The 24,051-nt window shown below is 38.0% G+C and overlaps 1 protein-coding gene across 2 annotated transcripts in view; it reads right to left on the reverse strand.

Moving 5' to 3' along the window:
- The window catches only part of glsb (glutaminase b), a 32,844-nt gene that overhangs the window by 4,491 nt on the left and 4,302 nt on the right, over positions 1–24,051 (reverse strand). Inside the window, exons 2-15 of one of the 2 annotated variants that reach the window (XM_084544188.1) lie at positions 22,491–22,587; positions 22,120–22,241; positions 21,369–21,498; positions 20,183–20,262; positions 19,251–19,414; positions 17,551–17,609; positions 13,988–14,020; positions 13,389–13,447; positions 12,261–12,327; positions 11,578–11,628; positions 10,725–10,901; positions 9,505–9,636; positions 8,745–8,837; positions 2,066–8,305 (exon numbers count right to left, since the gene is read on the reverse strand). In XM_084544188.1, coding sequence (XP_084400314.1) covers positions 8,159–8,305; positions 8,745–8,837; positions 9,505–9,636; positions 10,725–10,901; positions 11,578–11,628; positions 12,261–12,327; positions 13,389–13,447; positions 13,988–14,020; positions 17,551–17,609; positions 19,251–19,414; positions 20,183–20,262; positions 21,369–21,498; positions 22,120–22,241; positions 22,491–22,587 — 1,411 coding nt within the window. In that variant the 3' untranslated portion in view covers positions 2,066–8,158. Of the gene's footprint in view, positions 1–2,065; positions 8,306–8,744; positions 8,838–9,504; positions 9,637–10,724; positions 10,902–11,577; positions 11,629–12,260; positions 12,328–13,388; positions 13,448–13,987; positions 14,021–17,550; positions 17,610–19,250; positions 19,415–20,182; positions 20,263–21,368; positions 21,499–22,119; positions 22,242–22,490; positions 22,588–24,051 lie in introns of those variants that run through there. The other variant, XM_084544187.1, reaches the window with a different exon arrangement.

A 24,051-nucleotide genomic window follows, 5' to 3' on the forward strand; every position in this document is an offset into this window, starting at 1 on the left:
TACAGTTACAAAGAAATGTTGCATTATACACTGTACTTATTTATTTAGTTATTCCTACTCTCTTACGGAGCTGTGGCATGGCAACTGGTAGTCACCATGAGGTCACATCCTGTTTCTATAGCGTCAGCTAACTAAAACGAAATTTCCATCCACTAACATGGAGGAGGTGGAGCTTATGACCTATACTGCAGCCAGTCACCAGGGGGAGCTCTACTTGATTTGGCTTCACTTTTCAGGAGCTGCTCTTCTGTCCATATTTATTTACAATCTATGGTTATAATCTGCTCACTAAATCTTATTCCTTTACATACAATATCAAGCCAATGAAGTAACGTGAGCATCTCTGAGTTTTGAACTCTCAGTAAGTAAGAGCCTCTAACTAAATGGACGTGGGGTTAGTCTGTAAACAGCTACTACACGGCAAACAGAATATATATATAAATATATGAAAGGACCCATCTGCTTGAGGCCAGCCAGGTAGAAACGAAAAGAAGAGAGCAGTAGGAGCATACATGATACTGATGCTGATGGATGTTAAATGAAACCATGAGTTTGTGCTCATTGTTACTGTTAAAAGGATAAATGGATAAACAAAGAGCACGGGGTATAAAACTGTCAATTGTAGTTCTTTTATTACAGGTGATTTAGCTGGTATAAGCAGTGTCACAGGCAGATTGGAGAATTATGCATTCGGGTTGGAGTGGATAACTATAAGCCATGAAGACTGGGCAGACTGATGAGACCAGGACGACAAATTAGTATGCAGCTCTACAGACCAGAAACACACAGCTCCAGGCTAGGGATACTCACAAGAAAATGGGTGAGGAGGGGAGGGGAGGTGGAGAGAGGGACACACAGATAATAACATGCTATAGTAACACACAAATGCTTGGACAGTAAAAGAGGATAGGTGCTCGGTGCATCATTGGGAGTCCCCTAGCAGCCTGGGCCTATAGCAGCATAACTGAGGAATGGTTCAGAGTCACCTGAGCCAGCCTGATTATCAAAGGTGACATGGCCTTTTTAAGACTGCATAGACATTTGCCTGCTATTTTATGTTATTAAAAAAAAATCTAGAGACGAGCAGAGCTACACAATAAATAGTATATTATACGAAGACCTACTGACTATTCATTTCAATATGCTGACATGTCTTTGCCGAATCTGCAAAATGCTGTGAACTGCCACTGATACTGATGGATGACCATGTTATAACGTTATAATCTGACATAAAGAGACCATCCTTGCCTTGATCATCCGTTAGTAACAGCTAAACATTTCATATATACCTTACAAAGATTTGGAGTAGCCTTATTTCACCATGTGGCACACATCTGGCTTTAGATTTATGGATTGAAGTCAGATTTCTTCCAAATGATCTCATCATATTTCAGCTGTTCTGTGTTCTCTTCCCATGGCTCTGAAGAGTTCTGTGGCATCAGAAAATTGTGTTGCGTAGTTCAGCGCACCAATCTATATTGTTATATGTGGCGCTGGGGACAGTTGAGAGTTCAATGAAATCGGATAAAATCACAGCAAATAACTTATGAAGCAGATAAGCTGATTTTGTGTGAGTGGTAAAGAAACAGTTCAACTATTTGTGAAACCTACATACTTAATAACTTTTTGGCAGAGGGACATAAGAAGATTTATACTAATTTAGATTTATAAATCTGAAATTACAGCACCACCTTAAAGACTGGAAACAAGGCAGCAAACAGGCTCTAATAGTATATACCATCACATTATTCCTTCTTTATTTAATATGTAAAAAGCAAAATGTTATATCAAGATCCTCTTATAAAAATACTGATATCTAATTAGTCAGGAATATCTAACATCACAGTAAAATACTTACGATGTGAAGCCAAGTCTTCAGGGGTTTTAAGTGAGCTAAAAAAAAACCCGATATGCTAGAAAATGCTTGCAACTACACCATTTTCATCCAACTGCTAGGGAAGATGTAGATGGGGGTATTCTAGCTGACAAAGTCATCTCAAATCATCTCTGATCAAGCAGACGGTGGTTGTCAAAGAACAGTTGTGAGTGCAGAAGATGCGATGGATGATGTTTAACAGTGCTTTATTTTATTTCATACAGGGGACACCAAGGCAGAAAAAAAGTAACACTTTTAGTAGTCCACCTCGGCAGAAGAAGCTGAGGTATTTGCTCAGAGTTACAAAGGAAGACGAGGAGACCTCGTTTCCTTCAACAGACAGGACAGTTCATGAGTTTATGGAGACTTTACATACAGAATTACAAACATAAACGTGTAATAGACATGAGCTTAGAACTGCATGGCTTCATCTACTGCTTGTTATACATCTGTGTTCTGCTATTTGGGTTGCAAATCTACCATTTCCTAATTTTTATGTTTCCATTTTCACAGTTTTTCCAACATGATATCTTTGGCCTAGTGAGTGCTTGTACAGGTACGTATAAAAGACATGTCAGACACCAAGACTTAGCAAAACTTGAAGAGAACCTTACAGTTCCAAGCTCACCAAACTAATGGTAGGGATCTCATTTTTTGTTTGTTTTTAATGTGTAATTTCCTTTTAACAAGGAGTACAATTGATGTTCAAAAGACAAATCAGCATAAAAGAAAATGAAATCAAATGAAACATACAAACATGAGATTTAAATCAAATTACACAAAAATATGCATGCAAGATAGAAAATGAGAATTCAAAGAAAAATAAACCCATAAATGACATACATAGAGCCATACAGATGATGATTTCCACGGAAATACTAACTGCATTCAAAAGCCCCACTGTCATGGATTTGTTATGACAGATAATGATGGTAAAACTCCAAGGGATGAGAGAAGGGTTCCAATAATTCAGTTAATCTAGCACATTCTCCATGCACAGTAATACTCTTCATTCTGATTTGCCAAGGCAAAGTGGAGGAGATCATCAGTCCTGATTGGTTGAAATGAGGTGAAATCAGTATCCTTTATTTCCTGTATTTGAGATTTTGTGCCAACGAGAGGGAAAGTGACACTGTAGCAGCAAAGACTCTCTAAAACCGAAAGAAATGAGACCAACTCCCCTCACGCAGTTCCAGAAATGAACCCTACATGCCTGGTCAGCCACAGATCACAGACAGGTTGGGGGGAAAGAAAACTGTGCAGAAATGAGATGAAATACTGAAATGAGATTTGAATCTGAGGTAAAACTGCCATGTGCTCTCTTTTTAGAGATTAATTAAGCACAGTAATGCTGGTTTTATCATCACTCAGAAAATAATAAAGCCTTCACAGACTGACTCTTTAAGGTGTTTATTTCCTTTTCTCTATTGCCTTATGTCTTTGTAATTACCTTAATCATCTATAAATCATTGCAACTGTACCTGTCCTGCCATAGATATGATTTCTCTTGGCTCTTAGGGACAACACAGTGCAGGAATGTCAGACTCCACCACTAACAATGCTCTACAGAGAGATTTAACAAATGATTGTAAACATATTTACCAGTGAGCTTGAAACAACAAAAGGGCTCTGCTATGAAACACTCAGGAGAAAGCAACAAGATCTATGAAGGAAATCTGTTCAAGTAGCCAAAGCCAGACCCAACTCAGCTGCTTGCATACCGTAGGAAACACTGCACAGTACCAAGGAAATATGTTTGGTACAATATTAAGGAGCTTTAATGATAACAGGGGCTTTTGAAGAGTTTGTACCTCCACACAATGATGAGCAGTAACTTAATGACAGAAAAAAACACAAATGGAAATCCATGAGTAAAATATGAAAATATAACACAAAATAACAGACTTCTCACGTGACAGACTAGTAACAAGGTAGAACTGCCTCCAGCTGTGAGTGCCTTGACCTCACACCAGTTATACACGTTCGTCAATGATTGAACTCTCCTCCAAGAAGTCACAGTATAGCGACATCTAAGGCATCTGCTGATATGACATTCGTTTTTTTTCTTGTATTCTGTTTCCTTAATTTAGCCGTCGCAGCGTTTAACCCATCCGTCCGTACACACATTAAGACTAGTGAGCATGCGCTGCCACAAATGCAGCACCCGGGAAGAGGTTTAGGAGTGAGGTGCTTGTTCAGTGCACCTCAGCCATGGACATAAAGGAGGTTCCAAACAGTGACCTTATGGTTACTCATCTCTTCTAACCACTAGTCCACAGCTATACAGTAAAATATATGTACAAGTATTTTTGTGGAGGAGATCATGTAAGTTTGGAACGTTTGAAGTGTATATTCGACACTCACTCTGGTCTGACACTGAGGATCATTGTGTATAGACACACTCCTATTTACACTGACTGCTATGTACATTCAAAGGTACAGTAAAACATATGGAAAGAGGTTGTTATGACATAGAACCTTACTACGAGCAATAGTGAATATGTGTTATGTGCATGTTTGCATACTGTGACTCCAAACACACTGAGCATACAAACATTTCTGGATCAGTTGATCTATCTGATAACATCTGACAATGCAGTTCCCCTCTGAAGCCCTTCTTTCAAAAACATTGCTTCAACACAAATATGAATATATTCACCCACCAACTTTTAGATCCTGTATATTTGTTTCAATTTAGAACCTTCAACATAATTCCCAGCATTAGTCCTAGACATCTGCCTGTTTCCGCCTCACAAGACACCATGAAATCTCGTGTAACCGCGACATTAAAACACAGTCGTAATTTGGACAAAGCTTCCAACTGATTTTTCCCCTCACAACCAACAGTTCCTTTCCCTTTGTTAAAATGGACCCCAACTTTAAAATCGGGGTCTTGGAAAGTTCTTATAATCAACAGAACTCTCTTGAATTTTAGTTCCCTTTCTAATACTAATATGTTAAGATACCCCAATTCACCATTTCAAGATCTAGGAACAGGTTCAAAACTGAGATTAAAATTTTCTAATTTGACCTTTAAAACAGGATAACAAAAATTTCCCATGTCCAAAGGGTCTGATGCTTGATATCATTATGTTCTCCAGAGATATGACTCTGGATCAAACTGAATCAATGACTGAGTTTCCAGAGGAGACTTGGGACAGTGCTATCTGAAGTGAATGGTGGATCTTCATGTGTACACTTGAGTACAGTCTTACATTGTGTGCATTTCTGCCAGACTATCACATTGAGCTCACACTGGCAGGCTTTTGGGCTCCAGCATTGAGAATCCTACCTGAGATGATTGATACTGATTTACAACCCAAAGCACAGATAGACATCTTTGATGTGCCGGGTAATGACCTACTGACACTTTTGCTTCCCTCACAGCCAAGAGAAGGATCCTGTTGGAGATCTGCTATTCTATTCAAAGCTTTTGTCAGGCTTAGTGACTTAAGTTTGGGATCCTATGATAGCTGCTTACAACTTTCCTTTTCCTTCTTTCACTCCACTTCCCTTTTTTGTGTTGTGTGTTGAGATGGTTTTAGTCAGACCTCATGGTGTCAGGCAATACCAACTGTCTATCATACTTAATAACTTTCTGGCAGAGGGAGATAAGATTTACACCACTTTAGTAACTGGATGTTAAATCTGAAACTACAGCAGCAGCTTAAAGACTGGATACAAGGCTAAACAGCAAGAGACTCTAATAGTATATACCGTCACATTATTCCTTTTATTTATTATTATTCTATTTTGGTATATCATATTTTTGTTGTTGTTTAATGTCATGTACTTTCCTGTGTCCAGGTCAATTTCTCCCTCCTGTGTACTCAATAATTCAGTCTTTTTACTGAGACAAAGTGTATACAGTATATTACCATACTCTGAGGAACATAGTTGCTTTAACTTCACCTTACACCTGACAAGTAGCTTTGGTTATGGGAAGGAAACCTACTTAAATAAATAATAAAACCCCTGGAAATGCATCTATTCTCTAATTTAAAAAACCCTAACCCTAACCCTAAAGCAGGCAATATGGATTCAAAGGCACTAAAACATATTTTCTCAGAGTATTTTTAGCTAGGTATGTGACGCTCAAGTGCCAAACTAGCAGGACTTCAACAATATACCCTTCTAAAATGTGTTGCTGTTATTATTAGTTTTTTTTTATTATTATTATATTTTTTTTTTACAATAAATCACTTGTTAACATGGTCAAGAACGTGTTAAGCAAATTGCTGCAAATTTAGAGCCCCTATAGTTAATAATTTGACCAATAAACTGCATATTTGTCCATAAGCAGTACATAATTCCTTGAACTAACAAATATGCATGTTTTCTGTTGACTGAATAAATTACAAACTGCAGTCCAAGGTAAAAAGATGTACATTACTATTGACAAAGTTATCTAAGCTTTAACAGCTGATCAATTTTGATATGAATCTGATGAAAGAACATGCTCGCTTTTGACACATGTCATTTGTCTTTCCTGAAGGCACATTTCAGGCACGTAAAAGTGTCAAACTTCATTCTCAACTCTATCTACAGATGTGCAAGTTTAGTATTTCAGAAAATCTCAGTGGTGTTTCAAGTTATGATTAGACTTTTTTCCTTGGAGCTTTAAACCATTGGGTCCTGATGGGTCCTGTTTCTGCAAACTTTGGTACACTGTGCAAACACTAAGGGATGGTTTTTTTGAAAAGCAGATAAAGCCAGTGGACAAAGTGCAGTCACCTGGACACAGCAGAGAAGTCAAAGCATTGTGATAACTTGTGTAACCTTTGCTGACGGTGAAAATGGGGTCTCTGTGGACATTGGTGGTAATTACAGGATTGTGACGCATTCAATTCTGCATCTCAAGTTTTTCTTTCAAATTTTCGTGATTCTCTGTTATAGAAACACCTGCTAAGGTGATGTCCTTACTGAGAATATGGAGCTAGCTTCTTCTTATATCTAGCAGAAGATACATAGTTGTCAGTGTATGATATAGGGCCTTTTCCAGTGTAGGCACTAAAAGGCTGAAAAAGCATACCAGGAGTCTGCTCATGTCAAAACTCAAATCACCTTATGAAGCATAAAAAGGTGCTTAAAGAGTGAGTTGGAATGAGAGGTGACATTGTCACTGTCACTATACCAACAAAATGACAGTGCAGCTGTTAGTTTAAGGTAGATCACCTGCATTATAGTGCCTGAAAGATCATATGTGGACTGTTCAGAGATAACTGGAGGTTGCAGCAATGAGCACACACCACCACTCCCACCAACGTCATACTGGGTACACTTGTCAAGCTGAACAAATAACCACTATTTAACACTGTTTTTCCATCTAAACTCAACAGCATAACATACTATAGCTGTCCTATGTGCTGTCCCTCATATGAACTCTGGCAGGTGAATGACGATAATCAAGTCAAGCAAGTCTCCATGAGGAGCCTCAAACTCAGCTTTTGCTCAATCTCACTACTCTCCTACATTTTTTGGCTGAGCACACCCCTTCTTTGTTTGTATCAACAACCAATTTCTTTAGGCAAATGCGTACTAACGGTAATCTAGACACACATACTGACAGATATTCAATAAAGTTGAACTCCTCTTTTACTGCAATTAGTATTTTTCAGTATGACATCTCTGTCAACCTGGCATGTTTCTCAGTGTAGAGTATTTTACGCTTGAGAGGCCTAAAACCAAGTAAAACTCACTCCAGTTTTAGGCCTCAGTGTAGTAACCAACAATTCATAGATATCAATCTGAATGCATCTTTAAAGACCGTTGGTCTAAAGACCGGCTAAACCAGATCTTCACACATACAATCACACTCGTGAGCCAAATGTTTTTTGTTTTTTTTTGTTGGTTAAATTAAGATAAATTTCAAAATCAACCCTTAGCCTACATTTTCAAACACTGAGTCAAAAAAAAAACAAACAAACAAAAAAAGCAACTGACAACAGACTTGCAAGAAGAGGGTGGGCTCAAAGAGCACAACCTGTACACTGTACATCAAATCCTACACTAAAGCAACAAGTAGGCGAAGGCTCATTTAGAATTCGGAATAAAATAAACAGGAACTCGTTCCATTTCCCAGCACGATTAAAAACTATGTTCCCAGTCCGTCCACACAGTAACCACTTCACAAACAATAAATAATCCTCTACATAATTTATATATAAATATTTGGGGGTGAGGAAAGATGGCGGTGTTGTTGCAAGAAGTGGGGAGAAAGATCAGGTGAGGTGGGGTGGGGGGGTCTCTCTTTCTTTCTTTCTTTCTTTTTTTTTTTAAATTTCACTCGACGGCATTGTCCATCCTATAGACTACAGTGGTGGAGCAGTCCTGGTGCGACTCAGTGGGGGACACCTTTTTCCAAAGAGGGGCTTTCAAAGCTAGCTCTTGTTGGAGGCTCTCATAATCCATGGGTCCGTAGGAGAGCTGCTGTTTCAATTGACACAAGTAAATATTAGTCTCACTCCTTCTGTATTAGTGTGTGTATGTGATATATTCTTTTCTACATTTTTTTTTTTACATATTTTGAAAAAAGAAAAAAAGAAAAAACAAAACAGAGCCAAAACATTTTCAGTATGCCAGAATAAAATGCAGCACTTCAACAGGAATTCCACAGGGACACAAGCCTCTCAGAGGAAGAAATGGGACAAGGGTCCCTTGTCTTCTTTTGCTCTTTATCTAAAATTATGATTGACCGTAAGTGCAGTTATAGAGGTCAACATTAGCCAACTGCTCCAAATCAGCTGCTACAGGATGCTAACTGATTTTATCTACAGTAACCTCCTGCACTGCTGTAAAGAAGGGGTGCTGCTTTATGTGCCAGGTGAAACAATTTTCCCCCTCACAACAAAGTGTTGTGTGTCCTTACCCGCTGGTCCCCTCCTTCCCTGCGAGGATCGTGCTTCTTGGCAAAGTGCCTCAGATTGTCATAGTTGTGGAAGTTGAAAAGTTCCACCAGGTCCTGAAATACAAAGGATATATCTAACTCAGAAAGGTAAATATGATTCACAGTATCAAAGCTGTTGAACACGTGACCATTAAAATGTTTCCTTGAAAAAAAATAAAATAAAAGAGGTAGAAGCAAATTCTTGCATGCATGTTACTGAGATCTGTCTGAACTTGGCATCCAGGTAATCGTTAATCAATCATCATTTTGTTATTAAACAGGTCCATTTAATTTCAATTTCAATTTTTTTTCAGTTCAATTTTATTTATATAGTGTCAATTTCAATACAAATCGTCTCAAGACGCTTTACAAAACCCGGCCCTATTCATGTTATAGATAATGCTGATTACTGATTTTTTTCCACAGGAGGCGTTTGTGTGGTACACATACCATTTGGGGGACTATTTCTATCAGTTATATCAAAAATAACACTGACACCAAATGCCCTATGTGACTATATAATTCAAGTCCAAAGCACCTTTCTCCTCATCCTTCTTCATCTCTGGTCAAAACAATACAAACATACATTTTAAGAACTTTCATGCGGCTGAATTTTTGTCACCACTGGTGTATAAACATATAAAACTGCTGATGGAGCTATTTGTTGTTACATGTCAGAGTATTTATCATTTGCAAATGCATGCTGTGGTGATGAAGGTTTCTGTTTTGGGACAACACATACCGTGCAGAACTGTATTCCTCTGACTGAGTTGCCCAGCTTGTCTAGCGGAGGCGACCAGCACATAATACCCATCACATTAGGGACAACCAGCAGGATCCCCCCTGCTACTCCAGACTTGGCTGGCAGACCAACCTACAACAGGGACAAGAGACCAGTTACATAACAGAAGATAAGCTGTGCAGAAGAAGAATGGCACGGAAAGTCAACAAAGAACACAGAGCTTCAATAATTCAGCAGTTACAGGAATCTGTTTTATATTACCATTGTTAGAAATGTCACAATAATGGGACATTGCATTCACTCTAGTTCACTTGTAGTATCCCATGTAAGAGGCTAATATTGTGTACCAGACCTTCATTTTTAATTGATTAAAAAACATTTCACATTGTTGCTTGTGTTGTCTGCAATCCTTTTGCCATCAACTGTCTCATTAAAATGTGTCCTTCTATACTAAAAAACACCTCAGCTCATATAGGCGTTCTGCCTTCACAAACCTCCACAGTGAACACACTGTATCAGCAGTATCTAAAGATTATTTTCATCTTAGTTAAAGTGATAAAGAATTATGTTTAATACCTCTGAATATGACTAGATAATCCTCAGTGGAGGTTCTTTTGTTACATTTTGGCCAGGGCTTCATCTAATATCCCACTATACTAATTTCAATCCAAATGAAACTGTTTACATGTAATTCAGGGCTTTACTAGAAAAAATGCAGTCAACAGTGTAACCATGGAATTCATTGCAATAACAGGAGCAACTTTCAGTGTAGTATCCAACAATTTATAGATATCATTCTGAATGTATCTTTAAAGACCGTTGGTCTAAAGACCGGCTAAACCAGATCTTCACACATACAATCACACTCAAATGTTTTTTTGTTTTTTTTGTTTTTTTTTGTTGGTTAAATTAAACAGTGTATCCATGGAATTCACTGCAATAACAGGAGCAACTTTCAGCCGACATGAAAAACCTGCATCTGAGGGGAAGAACGTGCCAATGATTAGAATAATTTGCACCTGTCACTTCTAAGCCTGCAGTAATTTAGCTATCAGGACTGCGTACGGTGTATTATCTGTGTACTTTGCATAATTTTAAACTACTCCAAGCTTTAAGTATAATGATAAAAAAATGCATATTAAGGCTATTGCAGGTCTTGTGACTATAACCTTCTCTCCGGCTCATTTTTGCCTTCTTTTACAAGCGTGCACTATACTTACATGGAAAGCAAACTGTCCCGAGAAGTCATACATGCCGCAGGAATGCATCAGACTCAGGGTGTTCCTCACCGCCTCTGGGCTCAGCACGCGCTCGCCTGTGATTGGGCAAATGCCACCGTTGGCCAGGGTGGCCGCCATGACACTGGCACTCTCACAGGTTACCTCAATGGAGCATAGCTAGAGGTGCATATAGAGGACAATTTGTATGACTAATCTTTCATTATTTTTCTGCAGTGTATGTCTTGGTAACATAAAATGGAGTTGTGGAGATGAGAAAACAGGTGACTTGAAAGTGTGACATAAGAAGAAAATGTGTACAGAGGAGGTGGGGGTAGAAAAATAAATGAAAAATGCTGCTTCCTACACTCTCAGTAAATGGTTTGATGAAAATGATGCCAACCATATGCTACAGTCTTCATGGTCACCAGAGTTAAATCTAACTCAACAACTACTGACCTATTGGCAGATTTTGGACTACAATCAACACTATCATCAAAACACCAAATGGGTGATATATATTTTAGAATACTTTAAGAGAGGCTAAATTTAACATTCTGATGTATCAAGTGCATAACAATGTTTCAATATGCAGTTGTCCAGACCGTGAGTATCATCTCTATTTAGTAAAGAAGATATTGTAGTATGGAGGGAGGTCTACATGACAAAAAAAGGAGGTTTGATTTTGCAAAGAAACTGATTTGTAGCTAACACTGGCAGAGAAGAATGTACTGGATCTAGCCAGGGCACTGATATTCAATTAATAACAGAGGGAGAGAAGCAATAAAGCAGGAAAATGTACTGTCATACTGTCATTAAAAATGTATAAATGCAGAAATACATCTGTTTGACTCACTTGAAAGTAGAAATCCAGTACAGATGTCATGTCTGTCCCCTCTGGGAAGCACTGAAGAAGAACCACAGATAAACATAAACATTTATTAGCTGTTGTCTTGTGTTGTTGCATGTACAGTACTGAACAATTTAGTAGAATAGATTAAATAGATTTATAATGTGAGGAGGGATGTGAACATTTTTCACAGGATTATCATGAGATGAATGTTTCTTCCTGTGTGTAGACAAGACCATTCGACAGAGAACGGTGAATATAAATATGCAATAAACAGGATTTAGCTGCTTTACGTAATAGTGGAGAAGTTGGGCAGTAGAGAACATTACTATAATTTAGTAGACAGTACTTCAGCCACTACGTGTACTGAACAACAGCATTCCGTACCAGAATCCTAATTTTCAAGTTTTGATATTGATTAATAAGCAAAATAGTCACAGTTAAAGGTGGAGTTAACAATGCACCAGTTGTAATCCATAGAAAATCTGAAATGCTCTGGAGCCAGACAAACACTGACAAAATGGCAGAAATTTTACTTTTTTCTAAAATAAGGATGGACATTAAAGTTGGATTTGATGGACTTTCAGCTTAATTTTTGTGTCCTTTCCAGGATTTAATGTCAGCGAATCATAAATAAAGAAGGTACAAAGCAAAGTTGACAATGCTGAATGACTAATCCAAGGTCAAACCTTTTTCTCTTTCAGGTAGTAGCCGATGGCAAAGTTCCTGTCTCCTGACTCACGCTCCGACTGGAATCTGTCACACAAAGAGCAGAGCACTCCCATTACATAAAGGAAGGAAATGTTTGCACTGTGTGAGTGTGTGTTGGCACTTTTATGTTGGAATTCCACCACCCCACCCCTCACGTGTACAGCACAACCAGAGCTCTCATGCTATCTCAAGCTGTCATGTGATGATACAACATGAGCCGCAGTGCTTGGTGTTTTCTTAGAAAACATGTGGTGCTGTCATAAATCATGCAAAATACCTTTACAACACAGATGCTAATTCCAGTCCTCAGCCTCAGTAAAATTTGTTACAAATTACATGTGGGTAATAAAAGTGTCCGGAATCTTCACCAGCTTGCTAGTTCAATTAAGAGAGTTTGCCATGTAATAGTAAACCTTTCACAAGTCTTCCCTGTATCCTATCGTTGACCAGCAATGAGTCACCATATATGGGTTATCATAATAGCAAATATCTGTTCTGACCAAAGTGACACACAAACTTTACATTAACTGAGGTAAATTTTCATGCAAGGCCTTATCTTCTCTACATAAACTCTCTTAAACTTAGCAGAGAAACTGTTTATGCTGTCTGTCTGCTTTGGCCTTACCTAAACTGACAAATATGTGGGTGTGTAGAGACTGTTTTTAACTGACGTACTACAAGTACACCTTCCAGTCTTAACTTTGCTGCTATCTGTTAGTATGGGACAACTAAAATCTTAATTATACTCTGATTGGTACATGTGCCACATCACCTAGAGCATTCATTGATAAATGAATCAAATGTAAAGGCATAGCAAGTTAAGAGTTATAGAAAAGCAGAACACACGACAAAGAGCAGGGGTGTCAAACTCATTTTAGTTTGGGGGCCACATACAGCCCAATTTGATCTCAAGCGGGCCGGACCAGTAACATAATAGCATAATAACCTATAAGTAAGGACAACTCCTGATTTTTTTGTTTTAGTGCAAAGAAGACCAAATAAACTATGAGAAGGTTTACATGTAATAAACGATCCTTAAAAAAAACAAAAAAAACAAAAACGAATTTTTTTAAGAAGTTTGACACCTGTGACTTAGAGGGACTTACGTGGCATTGCTGAAACCCACATATTCATTTCCTGCCAGGTTTTTCAGAAAGCTCATGACCTGGAGAGAAAGCAGTAGAAGAGTCAAGAGTGACACAATAATTCGCAGTGGTTCATTCATTTCATGGCAAGAGGTTAAATTCTGCAAAATGAATGGTCAGGGGGCTATCTGGCGTTTCTTTCTACGTTTACAATATATGTGTCCCAATTCCAAACAAACTGAACATATAATACACACAACTGCAAACAATATGTATTCTGTAGCAGCTGTCGTACAATTCAGCTTAATTAACATTTTAGAGTGCCATTGCCAATTAAATTTCAAACAGAAAACTAGTCATAATTGTTGGCAGTCTTTAGTGACACATTATGGGACAAGCAGTGTACATCAACTGCATAGACAAAAAAAGTGTCTTGTTTTTTGCTTTCCTTTTTTTGTACTTCGTATCACATTTTTAGTGTAACCACAATAAGGAAATGAAAAACAACTACTAAACTTGATTTGATTCAGAGACAGAAGATTTACTCATTGACAAAGAACATGTTAAGTCTGAATACCAGTCTGAGAGTCAGTCTGACACTGAGTCTGACTAATACTTACATAATCAAATTTTTCTGCGTTACCTGCACCTTGCTGCAGAGAGAACAGAGGAATTAGCAGTTAGTACAGTTTATTCACAAGGAGATGTTGCAGAGGACAAGCACAGCATCATAAAAGATAATAAAATGATAAATGACACAGCTGACAAATTAAAATGTTAAAATTAGCTGTCGTGTATAGATTTTATAAGAAACAGAATGTAAAAATCAAATGGGCAAGGTATGCAAGTAGACACAAAATATTAATACTAGCGGTGTGTGAACAGGTTACATAAAGGGAAGTATTCAAAGTTAATGGGAGATTTAGTAGATGTGTACATTGCCAGAATTTAGCTAAAAATTATATTATTAAATTACATCTCACTAAGTAACCTCACTGTTTGCAAATGTGGATTCAGTATTACTTCAAGTCTAAATTGTCAAAAAAAAAAAAAAAAAAGTTGACTGAAAAATGACTGTTTCAGCCCTAGTTGTATGCATATTTATACATAAGTTATGGAATGCACAGAGATATGAGTGCATGATGCATGTTTATACTATGGGTTAGGATAATACAGGTACAGTTGTGTGTATGTTTAAGAATGTGTATCTACTGTAGGCCATCTGTGCAGAGAGTCTGTCAGCATAAACAGAGGGATGGGAGAAGGGCAGAAAGGGAGAAATGGCCTTCTTCTGGGAATAAATATTTATCAAATCACATTAAGGCAGCCTTGTCCAGCAAAGAAAACACAGCAAAAGAAAAATGGACACACATGCACATTTAAAGTGCTGTTTGTTTTAAATTCAAAAACACTCAACTCGTTATGTTTTAGATGAGTATGTATCTTTACATGTATTGATTCATGTGTGACTGAGGGTACTTTTTTTAAGTTTTACACAAAAATAATAAGTGACAAATGCAGGTGTTAAAGAGTCACTAAACGGGGTTTCTACAGAGCTGATTGGAGCAGAAAGAGAGAAGAGGGGGGATCGGGAGATTGGGAGAGAGTAAGGAGATAGATATGGAAAAGGAAGAAAAAATTACCAACGTCATTTGACCTGCAGCAGCAGTCATTATTTCCCACAGTTCCTAAGTCTGGAAAATATGCAACATACAAAAACAGCAACAACATGTAGCCTTCAAGCACCATGTAACAACAGTTTGGGGCATACTGCCAGGGCAACCACCCCAAAGTTCTCCCACCGAGGTTAAAAGCCTACTGTGAAGCCCGACCAACGGCTTGACATTTGTGCTTCACTTCAAAAAAATTAAAGTAACACATTATAGACACTGGTGACAACGGTGAGCTGATATGGACACAGACACTCATTATCTGCTCAACAAATGAGGGGTGATGTCTTTCAATCATTCCTGGGCTTAATTGGCAGTTTAACATGTTTGCTGATGGAAGAGTATGCTGTCTCACAGTCTCCATAATAAATTACTATGAAAGATATTTCACAATTGTGAAACAATTCTCACTAGAATTCTTTAGCAGTACAACTTTTATAAGGCTCCTAAATGTGAAGGAAGGACTTTACCTTATTACATGGCATCTAAGAGAATGACACTGGCAGATTTCTTTAAGCACATGACTTAAAAATGCAGATCTTCTGGTTTGTCTGAGACAGGAATTAATCTGCTTACACCAACAATGAGCAATGTTTAAAGAATAGTTCAAGATTTCAGGAATAAAAAGATAATGGGCTAAGATTCCAAGACCTCACCCCTTGTCCGCACCCCTTGACGGCTGTCCCTTTCCTGCCGTTGCCATGGAAAAAACAGCAACTTTATCACATTGTCATGAGAAAGATATTGATCTTATCATCTTTCCTTCTGAGAGAACGCAATTGTGCAATTCCCAAAAAGTTGAACTATTCATTTTAAGAATCCAAACTCATTACTGTTGATTTCTGTGATCATTTAAGTGTATGTTAGCAGTATGCTATTTACACTATATTTCTACTTTTGTTTGACAGCTGTTGGGTCACATAATCTACTTCCTAACCAATTGTAAATCTAAATCCTGGACTGTGTCATCTCTGTATTAAATGCACAATAAAAAAGCAATATATGAATCTGTGCTCTTGCTGTGTTTTAATAGGTTAAGCAAGTGGCTCTGCATATAAGCTTTGCAAAGCAGGTGACTGCTAAATGTCAACTAAAGCCATCTGATCAAAAATATGAGGAAATGTATAATTATTTTAAATAGGATTACATTTCCAAGGTGACAATGAAATAAAACAGGCAAAACAAACTGAAAAGAGGGATGGGATTTAAACAACGTGTGGACACTCAAAAGACACAATCATGGTTGTTTACTCAACAAGAGGTCCAAAACTGAAACAAGATCAAACAGGCCACATGCTTCAGCATGCCTCTTCATACATTGCATAGTTAAGTTAGATGATTTTGGCACCATCTAACATTAAATGACTGTATGAAGTTCTTCCCTCTCTAGATTACCTCTTCTGAAGTCAATTAAAACTAAAAATCACACCTCCAAGAGGTTATTGTTTCAAACAACAGCAATGTGAATACAGCAAAGATGTAGCACGTCATTAGTCAAACATACTGTTCAAAACACAAGAGCTTGAGACAAAAACTGGGATTAACAAAGGTCACCTCTGGAAAAAGTAGTAAATACGTGTCCTTGAAGTTCATCATTTTTGTTGAAATAAACAGTTAAGACATTACAAAGCATGAAACTGCTGTGAAAACAGAACTGGAACACAGTATCTGCTCTTGTGTAATTATGTGTGTGCTAATAATTCACTGCTAGCACTAATTAAGTTAAGAGAGCTCAGCAGGGATAAAAATTAACTTCAGAACAATCATTAACAGCTGGACGTATTGACAAATCTGCAAACACTGGCATTGTGAAAGGCCGTCAACAATGCAGGCATTTTAACCAGGTTTAATCTCTCCTTTGTTATTGGGGAGTCTGTGAGATGCAACTGGTTTGTTGGATGATGGCCAATTCATTTCTCTCACTAGAAAAATGTTATCTGTCTCTTCCAGTAAATTCCAATAAGGAGATGCTAATCTCTGGTGTCTATTATGACCCGAGCGCTTACCTGACTTCATCATTAACACACTGTTGCTGGTTTGGGTGCACCTGCATTTGACTAGCTCTGTGTGCAGGTTATTTTCAGTTGGGACAATGACAGCATGTGTGCTGGGGCGGCTAAGTGCCCTTCAGGAAGGATTAGAACAAGTCTTAATCACCACAACAAGGCACACTACACTAGATTAAGGTGGTGACCTAGAAATACTCCAAGCTGAGTCAAGAGTCATAACAATATTGACACAACAGATACTCTGCATAATCAATACTGCAAAACCATTAAGAAGTTCTGAAAATGACTTAAGATACGTGGAGAAGGTGTTGAGTTCTTAATACAGCATAATTACGCGTCTTCCTGAATGGATTTAGTTGTGTTCAAACAATAGTAGTTAAGTCTTATCTCCTACCAATATGTATGTTAACCTTCATCTTATCTTCTTGATTAAGTAGCTCAGAGGAAATGACACACAGACAGGACGTAAAAACACACTTAAGACAAAACAGTGTGGCTGCTTACCTTTATCAGTGAAGTACAAACAATAGCACCTGCATTCACCATGGGGTTGTGGGGCTTATCTGAAAAACAACAAGAGTTCAGTTAGCATGGTATAGAGTATCATAGAGAAAACTGAGGACTTGACACACCACTAGCTCTCAGAGGTGATCTCCATTTACTCTGAAAACTGATGTATGTAAACAAGAAGAAAATGACCATGTAATTAAGCTGCCCGCTTCTGGCCCTATGTGAATAAAGCAAACATTCGACTGGAGGAAAGTTAGCTTAACACACACTGACTTTTAAGCTAGTAAAAGTTACTCTAGCATTACCAACATATCACAATATCTGTATGGTAAGGCAGAAACAGATGTAATAATGATGATTAAAACAAAAAATTACATAAAATATATGTATATTATATATATACATTTTATAATGTATGTTACATATTATAAAAAATATAGGATAAATTGTGATTAAAACGTGACACATACTTCTAGGCTAGAGAAGTGGAAATGTATAGGGGCTACCACAGAAAACAAAATCACTGAGGAGGGGGCTCTGAACCTAAAGTGACACTTCTCACTCCAAAGCTAACTCATGGCTATGTTACTAATACTGGTGGGACCGTGTGCATATCGAAATGAAAGAAATGATTACAGCCTATCTAGGCAGGAGTATCATGTTTCCAGCAAGTGTGGAGGTATGGGGCTGGATGGTTACCTGTGTTCACAAAAAGGCACCAAGGTCAGAAACGATACACAGATACACATTTGGCTTCCTCTTTCAATCCCTATGTTCTTCCTAGAAATGACAGTACTTCCTGTTCCCTTTAGCTGCAGCAAAGCTGTATAAACTCCATAATGACAGAGGAACTGTTCTTCCATCACCTAAGAGAATTTCAGATTAGCACTTACATCACCTACATTTTCTTACTGGTGTGTGATCCTCTTACACAACAGTACAACCCGTGACTAAGCTGGCAGAAGATGGGAAAAACTCACATGGAGGATATGACGACAAGACGTCTACAATTTCAGCACCAGCTTAGGGATTGTGGCATTTCCTCTGTCAGCCCAGCCACTACTTTGACTATGACAGCTACTGATGTTCAAATATCTCATGATTTGGGAGCCATTCATATCACAACTGTGTCTGCATTCACAAAAACAAACTTTCTACAAAGCGTCATTCACTGGGCAGCTCAGTTGCAGCCCTCATTTTTTCTCTCCCTGATGCTAGAGTTAGATGTTTGATTAGAGCTGATGGGAAACTGTGACAGACTGTCCCACCAGTCATCACTGAGGTCATGGTGGAATGTAGCATTAATAGTCTATGAGAAAAATGCAAAGAATATAGTGGAGAAAACACTTTTATAAGCTCTGTACTTATTTCACGATTTAGATTAAAAAACCGAGTCGCATTTTTTACAGAACACAAACCGAAATCAGTTATCACCACTAGCGGTTTGCACATGCAGTTACACAGTTATACTCAATTGCTCTATTGTGCTCGATGATGAAATTCCAACAATGTTATTCTGCACAAATAGGAAACACCAACTTTTTTAACACAGCTGTGGGCTTCTGTTGGCACCGCATGGTACACTCAATTATCAAACTCATTTCAGGATTACACTGCCTTGTTCTGTGGAGGGCAATTTGGGCTGGAATGTCAAAAATGCAAGAACATAAACAAAGAAAACTCTAAAATCTCACCATCTTCATCCAGGAAGAGCTTATTAAAGCGGAGACCACTGGGCTCCTTCCCAATGAAACTGTGCACATACTCTGTGCCATAGTCATGAACAGCAACGGCATACTTCAGAGGCTTGACACAAGACTGCAGACAGAAGGGGACCTTAGTGTCTCCTACAGTGTGTCTACAAAAGAACAAAAGAGAGCATGTTATCTATGCAGGCAAATCTGCAATTTAAATGATCAGAATCATTCAAAATTACAAACTGAGGACATGAAGAATATAAGCATTGGTTATTAAGTTATTGTTACTTATCCATAAAATTAAGTGACTGGATTCAGGAGAAATACATGTAACAGAGCATTGCAGCATTATGACAGAACTATGGTTACCTTTTGTTCCACAGACATACTTAGAATTTTACAACTACCTGTCAAAGAACAGGTTGACCATAACACCGGCTGACACGTTACGCTACATGTTGTTTATACATGTTACACCTGTAAATGATGCCCTCCAATAAATGAAACCATAATGCTAAATAAATACTTCTCTGAAACACATTTTAAAAAACAGTCTAAGCTTCACAAACACTAGATTTAATTAAAGATATTCCAAGGAGGATATAAGCATAGAACTGGCATTAATCATGTGACACTTCAGAACATGTTATATCAAATCTAGACTATTAAACAGTTTGAAAAGTAAGTATTTAAACTAAAGATGAATGTGTCCAGTTGCTCCTGTTAAAGTACATAAACACTGTCATGTTAACATCCTTCACTGAAACCACAGGATGCCATTCTGTAATTATTTAAACAACTTGAGGCAAAACAGTGACCTCACACAGGAATGCTCACAGCAGAAAACTACTAACTGAGAAACAGCAAGACATTTAAAAGCATCACACCATGCCTTTAATTATTATGTCCTACTTTTGAATGTGTCTTACCTCTGTCCATCAACTGTACACAGAGAGACTGCCCACAGGTCAGAGCTGAATTTGGCAAGTTGAGGAATATAGTCAGCAACCTGGAAGAAAGGTTAGGTATGTGAAATAATGTCAGCGTAGCAGTGGTTCACCTTACACTGCTGTGGTTCAGGCTTCAATGGAAAGCCACATGCCACTGAACATACACAACAGCAAGACACTTGAAAGGTGACACATCTTAAAATGCTAGCCATGTAATTTAATGTATGCAGTTGGTCACACAATGGAGGTGCTGCCATTTTGTCAACTATGTGGTCATAAAATATCCAAGATTTCATCAGGACCATAATACAGACAGACAGTAGTTGCCTGCTGTCTACTGGTTAACATATACAAATTTTGAAAGATGATCGAATGATCTGTGAACAAATAAAATGAAGTAAATAACTAGCCTTTTCATTGGGTGATGCAAAGTTGTAGCCTGGTATCACCAGACAAATGTGCAAATGTGAATTTTTCGGAAACATCTGTTTATTATTCTGGTGCCACTAATAAGCACAGATAAAACACACTGAATGCTACTGGACAGACCTACAACCACTTAGAGCAATGACACATAATGTGGCACTGAGCAATGGAAGAATGTAAAACCCTGGAGAAATTAAATGAGATGGTGTTTTTGAAAATGCAAGGAGTTCTTCGTCACTTGACTAAATATTTAAAACAAAGTCAAAGTGCCTTAACCCTGCTCCTCTATGGGGCGGGTTTAACAAGAGGATTGTTTCAAGCACACCCCATAATCATATTTGTGATTGGTCCAGTATAGACAAGACTGGGTGGAGATTGGTATGAACTGGAGCTAGGGGCTAATGTATTCTGTCAGAGTAAATGAGTTTCACTGACATGTTCATATAATCCACCATTTTTATTAGTTCTCTTTTTTATGATTTTGTTGCTCTTTCTGGCCATTTTGTAGCTAGTGTCAAAGAGAAAACTTAACAAACAGAAAGGTGCTACCAAAGAGAATCTGACACGCACGTGTGAAAGCAGCTGCTCACTCACCGCTGCTGGGAATACAATAATGATTCTTTTAAAATGTTCAAGGATGGACTTTTTCCTTCAAGTGCATGATGATAATTTCAGTTCAGGATTAAAGCTGGCTTCTTTTGTTGATTTGTAATCAAAGATTGATCAACACCTGACACACCTGTCCTCCAGTGAGCTTTTTGGCACTCTCATACAGCTCATCAATATGGGAGGTGAAGGACTGGAAATCTGGGATGACGAACTTCTTGCGGAAGGCCTGCGTGAGCAGGACAATGTTGCTCTGGACACACCTGATGAGTAAACCACAAATAGCATGCTAAAATATTGTGACTGCATGCAAAACCAAGTTTGTCAACCAAGTTTGCAAAACCCTGAAGTCTGACAAACTTCTGTGAATGTTAGTAAAAGCATTCGATGAAAAAGCAACAATTTGATCATATTCTTATTTTATGATCCAACATTAATCGATACAGTGATGAACTGCAGTTTTCACAGACTGCAAGAAACACTGAATACCATGTCTGTGGCATTAAAGAGACATTGACTTGTCAGCTTATTTTTTTAAAATATATCAGTCACACTTGCGTAAAATATAATAGTAACATGTAATTAGAAGATAGCAAGTTGTTAGTTTCATATAGAGTACTTTCCAGTTATCAGGGAGCAAGTATGTAGTATTAATTAGAAAAAACTGTGTTTCCTTTCATCTATTTTTTATTTATTTTTTTAGTTTCATTCTTTTTTAAGCGCCATTACAGTATTAGAAAATAGCCTTAGTTTGGCTGCCACTAATAAACACACTAAGAACATCAGTAAAAGACTACATAACCACACAAATAGAGGCTCCTGGAAAAAAGTGCCACTACGATAAAGGGAGATAAAACACCAATAGAAGACATGACAAGCCTTACTTCTTGAAAAGGTGCCTGTCCAGCGTAACACCATCTGAAGTGTTCTTTAGAGTTTCTTTCAAGGTTTCCATGCATTCCTTCAGCCTGGGATCCCCAGTACGAAGCCCGGTGGCTTTAAGAGCCTAAAATAAGAGAATGAACGCAACAACATAGATAAGTTCCTAATAATAAAACTAAGCTTGAGGAATATTTAGGAACAACTCTGAACAGAAACCATGTGGTCAACAATGAAGCTGAGACACAACTTTGTGTCATAACAAGCTAGGCTAGTTCTCACCCAGATCTGTGATAGGTGACAACTACCGAAAATATTTGTGCATCTATTATTGCTAGCACAAACCATCAAGCTGAACTGAATCTGAAAGGCTTACTGTGAGAAATTTGTGAGCGGGAATCTTCTCTTGACCTTCTGCAACTGTGTAGAAGAGCAAATCCTCCAAACTGGGAAGAATTCCTGCATTTCTTCTCCTAGGACAGAAGGTGGAAAAAGAATAAACAACATGTGTAAGACAAAGCATTTCGACTTAAGTCAGAGTAATTAGTTTGCTAAAATCATATCATGAGGAGAAAAACACATCATCATTGTTGATTCTGGAATATAATAACAACAAAGCAGAAAATAAAATAAAGAAATAGATTAACTATACAGTCCCACAGTTGGTTGATATGCAGCAGGATTTCCCTTTAGCAGTGACCACAATAGCCTATTTCCACCTGTCTTGCCAGTGTAAACAGAGCTTATCTGTAGTTGTTTATACAGTCTTATCACATTAGTAAGGGATTTCAGTGACACATACCAGAAATAGGCAATCCAAGCATAAGCACTAGCCTGAGAGGTGAGTGTGTCTGTTTGTACAACGGACTGATCAAAGGATTCATGACACATAAAGGACAACTTCCTGTTGACAGTGCAACCTGATGTCACCTTATTTTTGTTAGCAGTAAATCAGGAGATACTGATGCAGTCCAAGCTGAACTGGCACAACAATGGGATCATTTAACCACAGTAAAGAGTAGACTGGCCCTGATGAGCATTGTGTAATATTGCAATGCCAAATGCCAATGGACCACCACTACATCTTATTTGGGGAGAAAATATGAATAAAATAGCAGGTGACAAATGATTAATTTGATGATGCCATGTTTGTCAATTTAAAAGACAATTTTGACAGCATCAGTGCGCTCGGACTCTTCATTCCATTGGTTAAACCTTATTTAGATGTATTTATTATTTAGTTAGTCAACAAGTACCAAGTATTTTAAACGGCTGTCATTACAAATGAAGAGACATCGCTTGCGGAGTTTTTTCCTTTTCTGGTGATAATTTCTATTAGCGTTTGTGTATTCCGTTTTCTGAATGACTAATCCAAAACTCTGCTGATGCAAGAGCACGCCTGTTGTGCTGGTGGTCTTTAATGTGACTCAGTGTGACTCACTACCTAAGGAATGCGGACAAACGCGACCCAGATCAACTTGATGTGTGTTGGGATAGAAATGGATCAGATTATTCAATTCTGTAGACATCAATTAACTGATATAGACCAGGTTATATATTTATATTACAGAAAATGATTGACGCAAAGTCTCGCAAGTGAATGCAGATTGGTGACTGGTCACTAGTACTGTATATCTGATGTTTTGATATGGAAAAAATCATGCCCTCATACTGCGTGTCACCACATGTTTGGTTTGGTGGTGATGTCTGGAGTATTTTGCGATCAGACCTAAATTCCAGGAATTCTCTTGTCTTTAGTCCTGCCCAGCCCTCTGTGGCTCTTGGATTAATAAAGACAACATTGTGGCGCATTCACATGCCAGTAATGACACAGCAGAAAGGTCTCACTCAGTTCACTATAGAACAGTTTTGGAAACTTGGTTTTCTATACAAGTGAAACGCTGGTTGATTTTTAAATTTCCAACAACAAGTGAAAG

This window comes from Chelon labrosus (genome assembly GCF_963514085.1).
Source record: "Chelon labrosus genome assembly, chromosome: 5".
In the NCBI taxonomy this organism is placed as follows: Eukaryota; Metazoa; Chordata; class Actinopteri; order Mugiliformes; family Mugilidae; genus Chelon; species Chelon labrosus.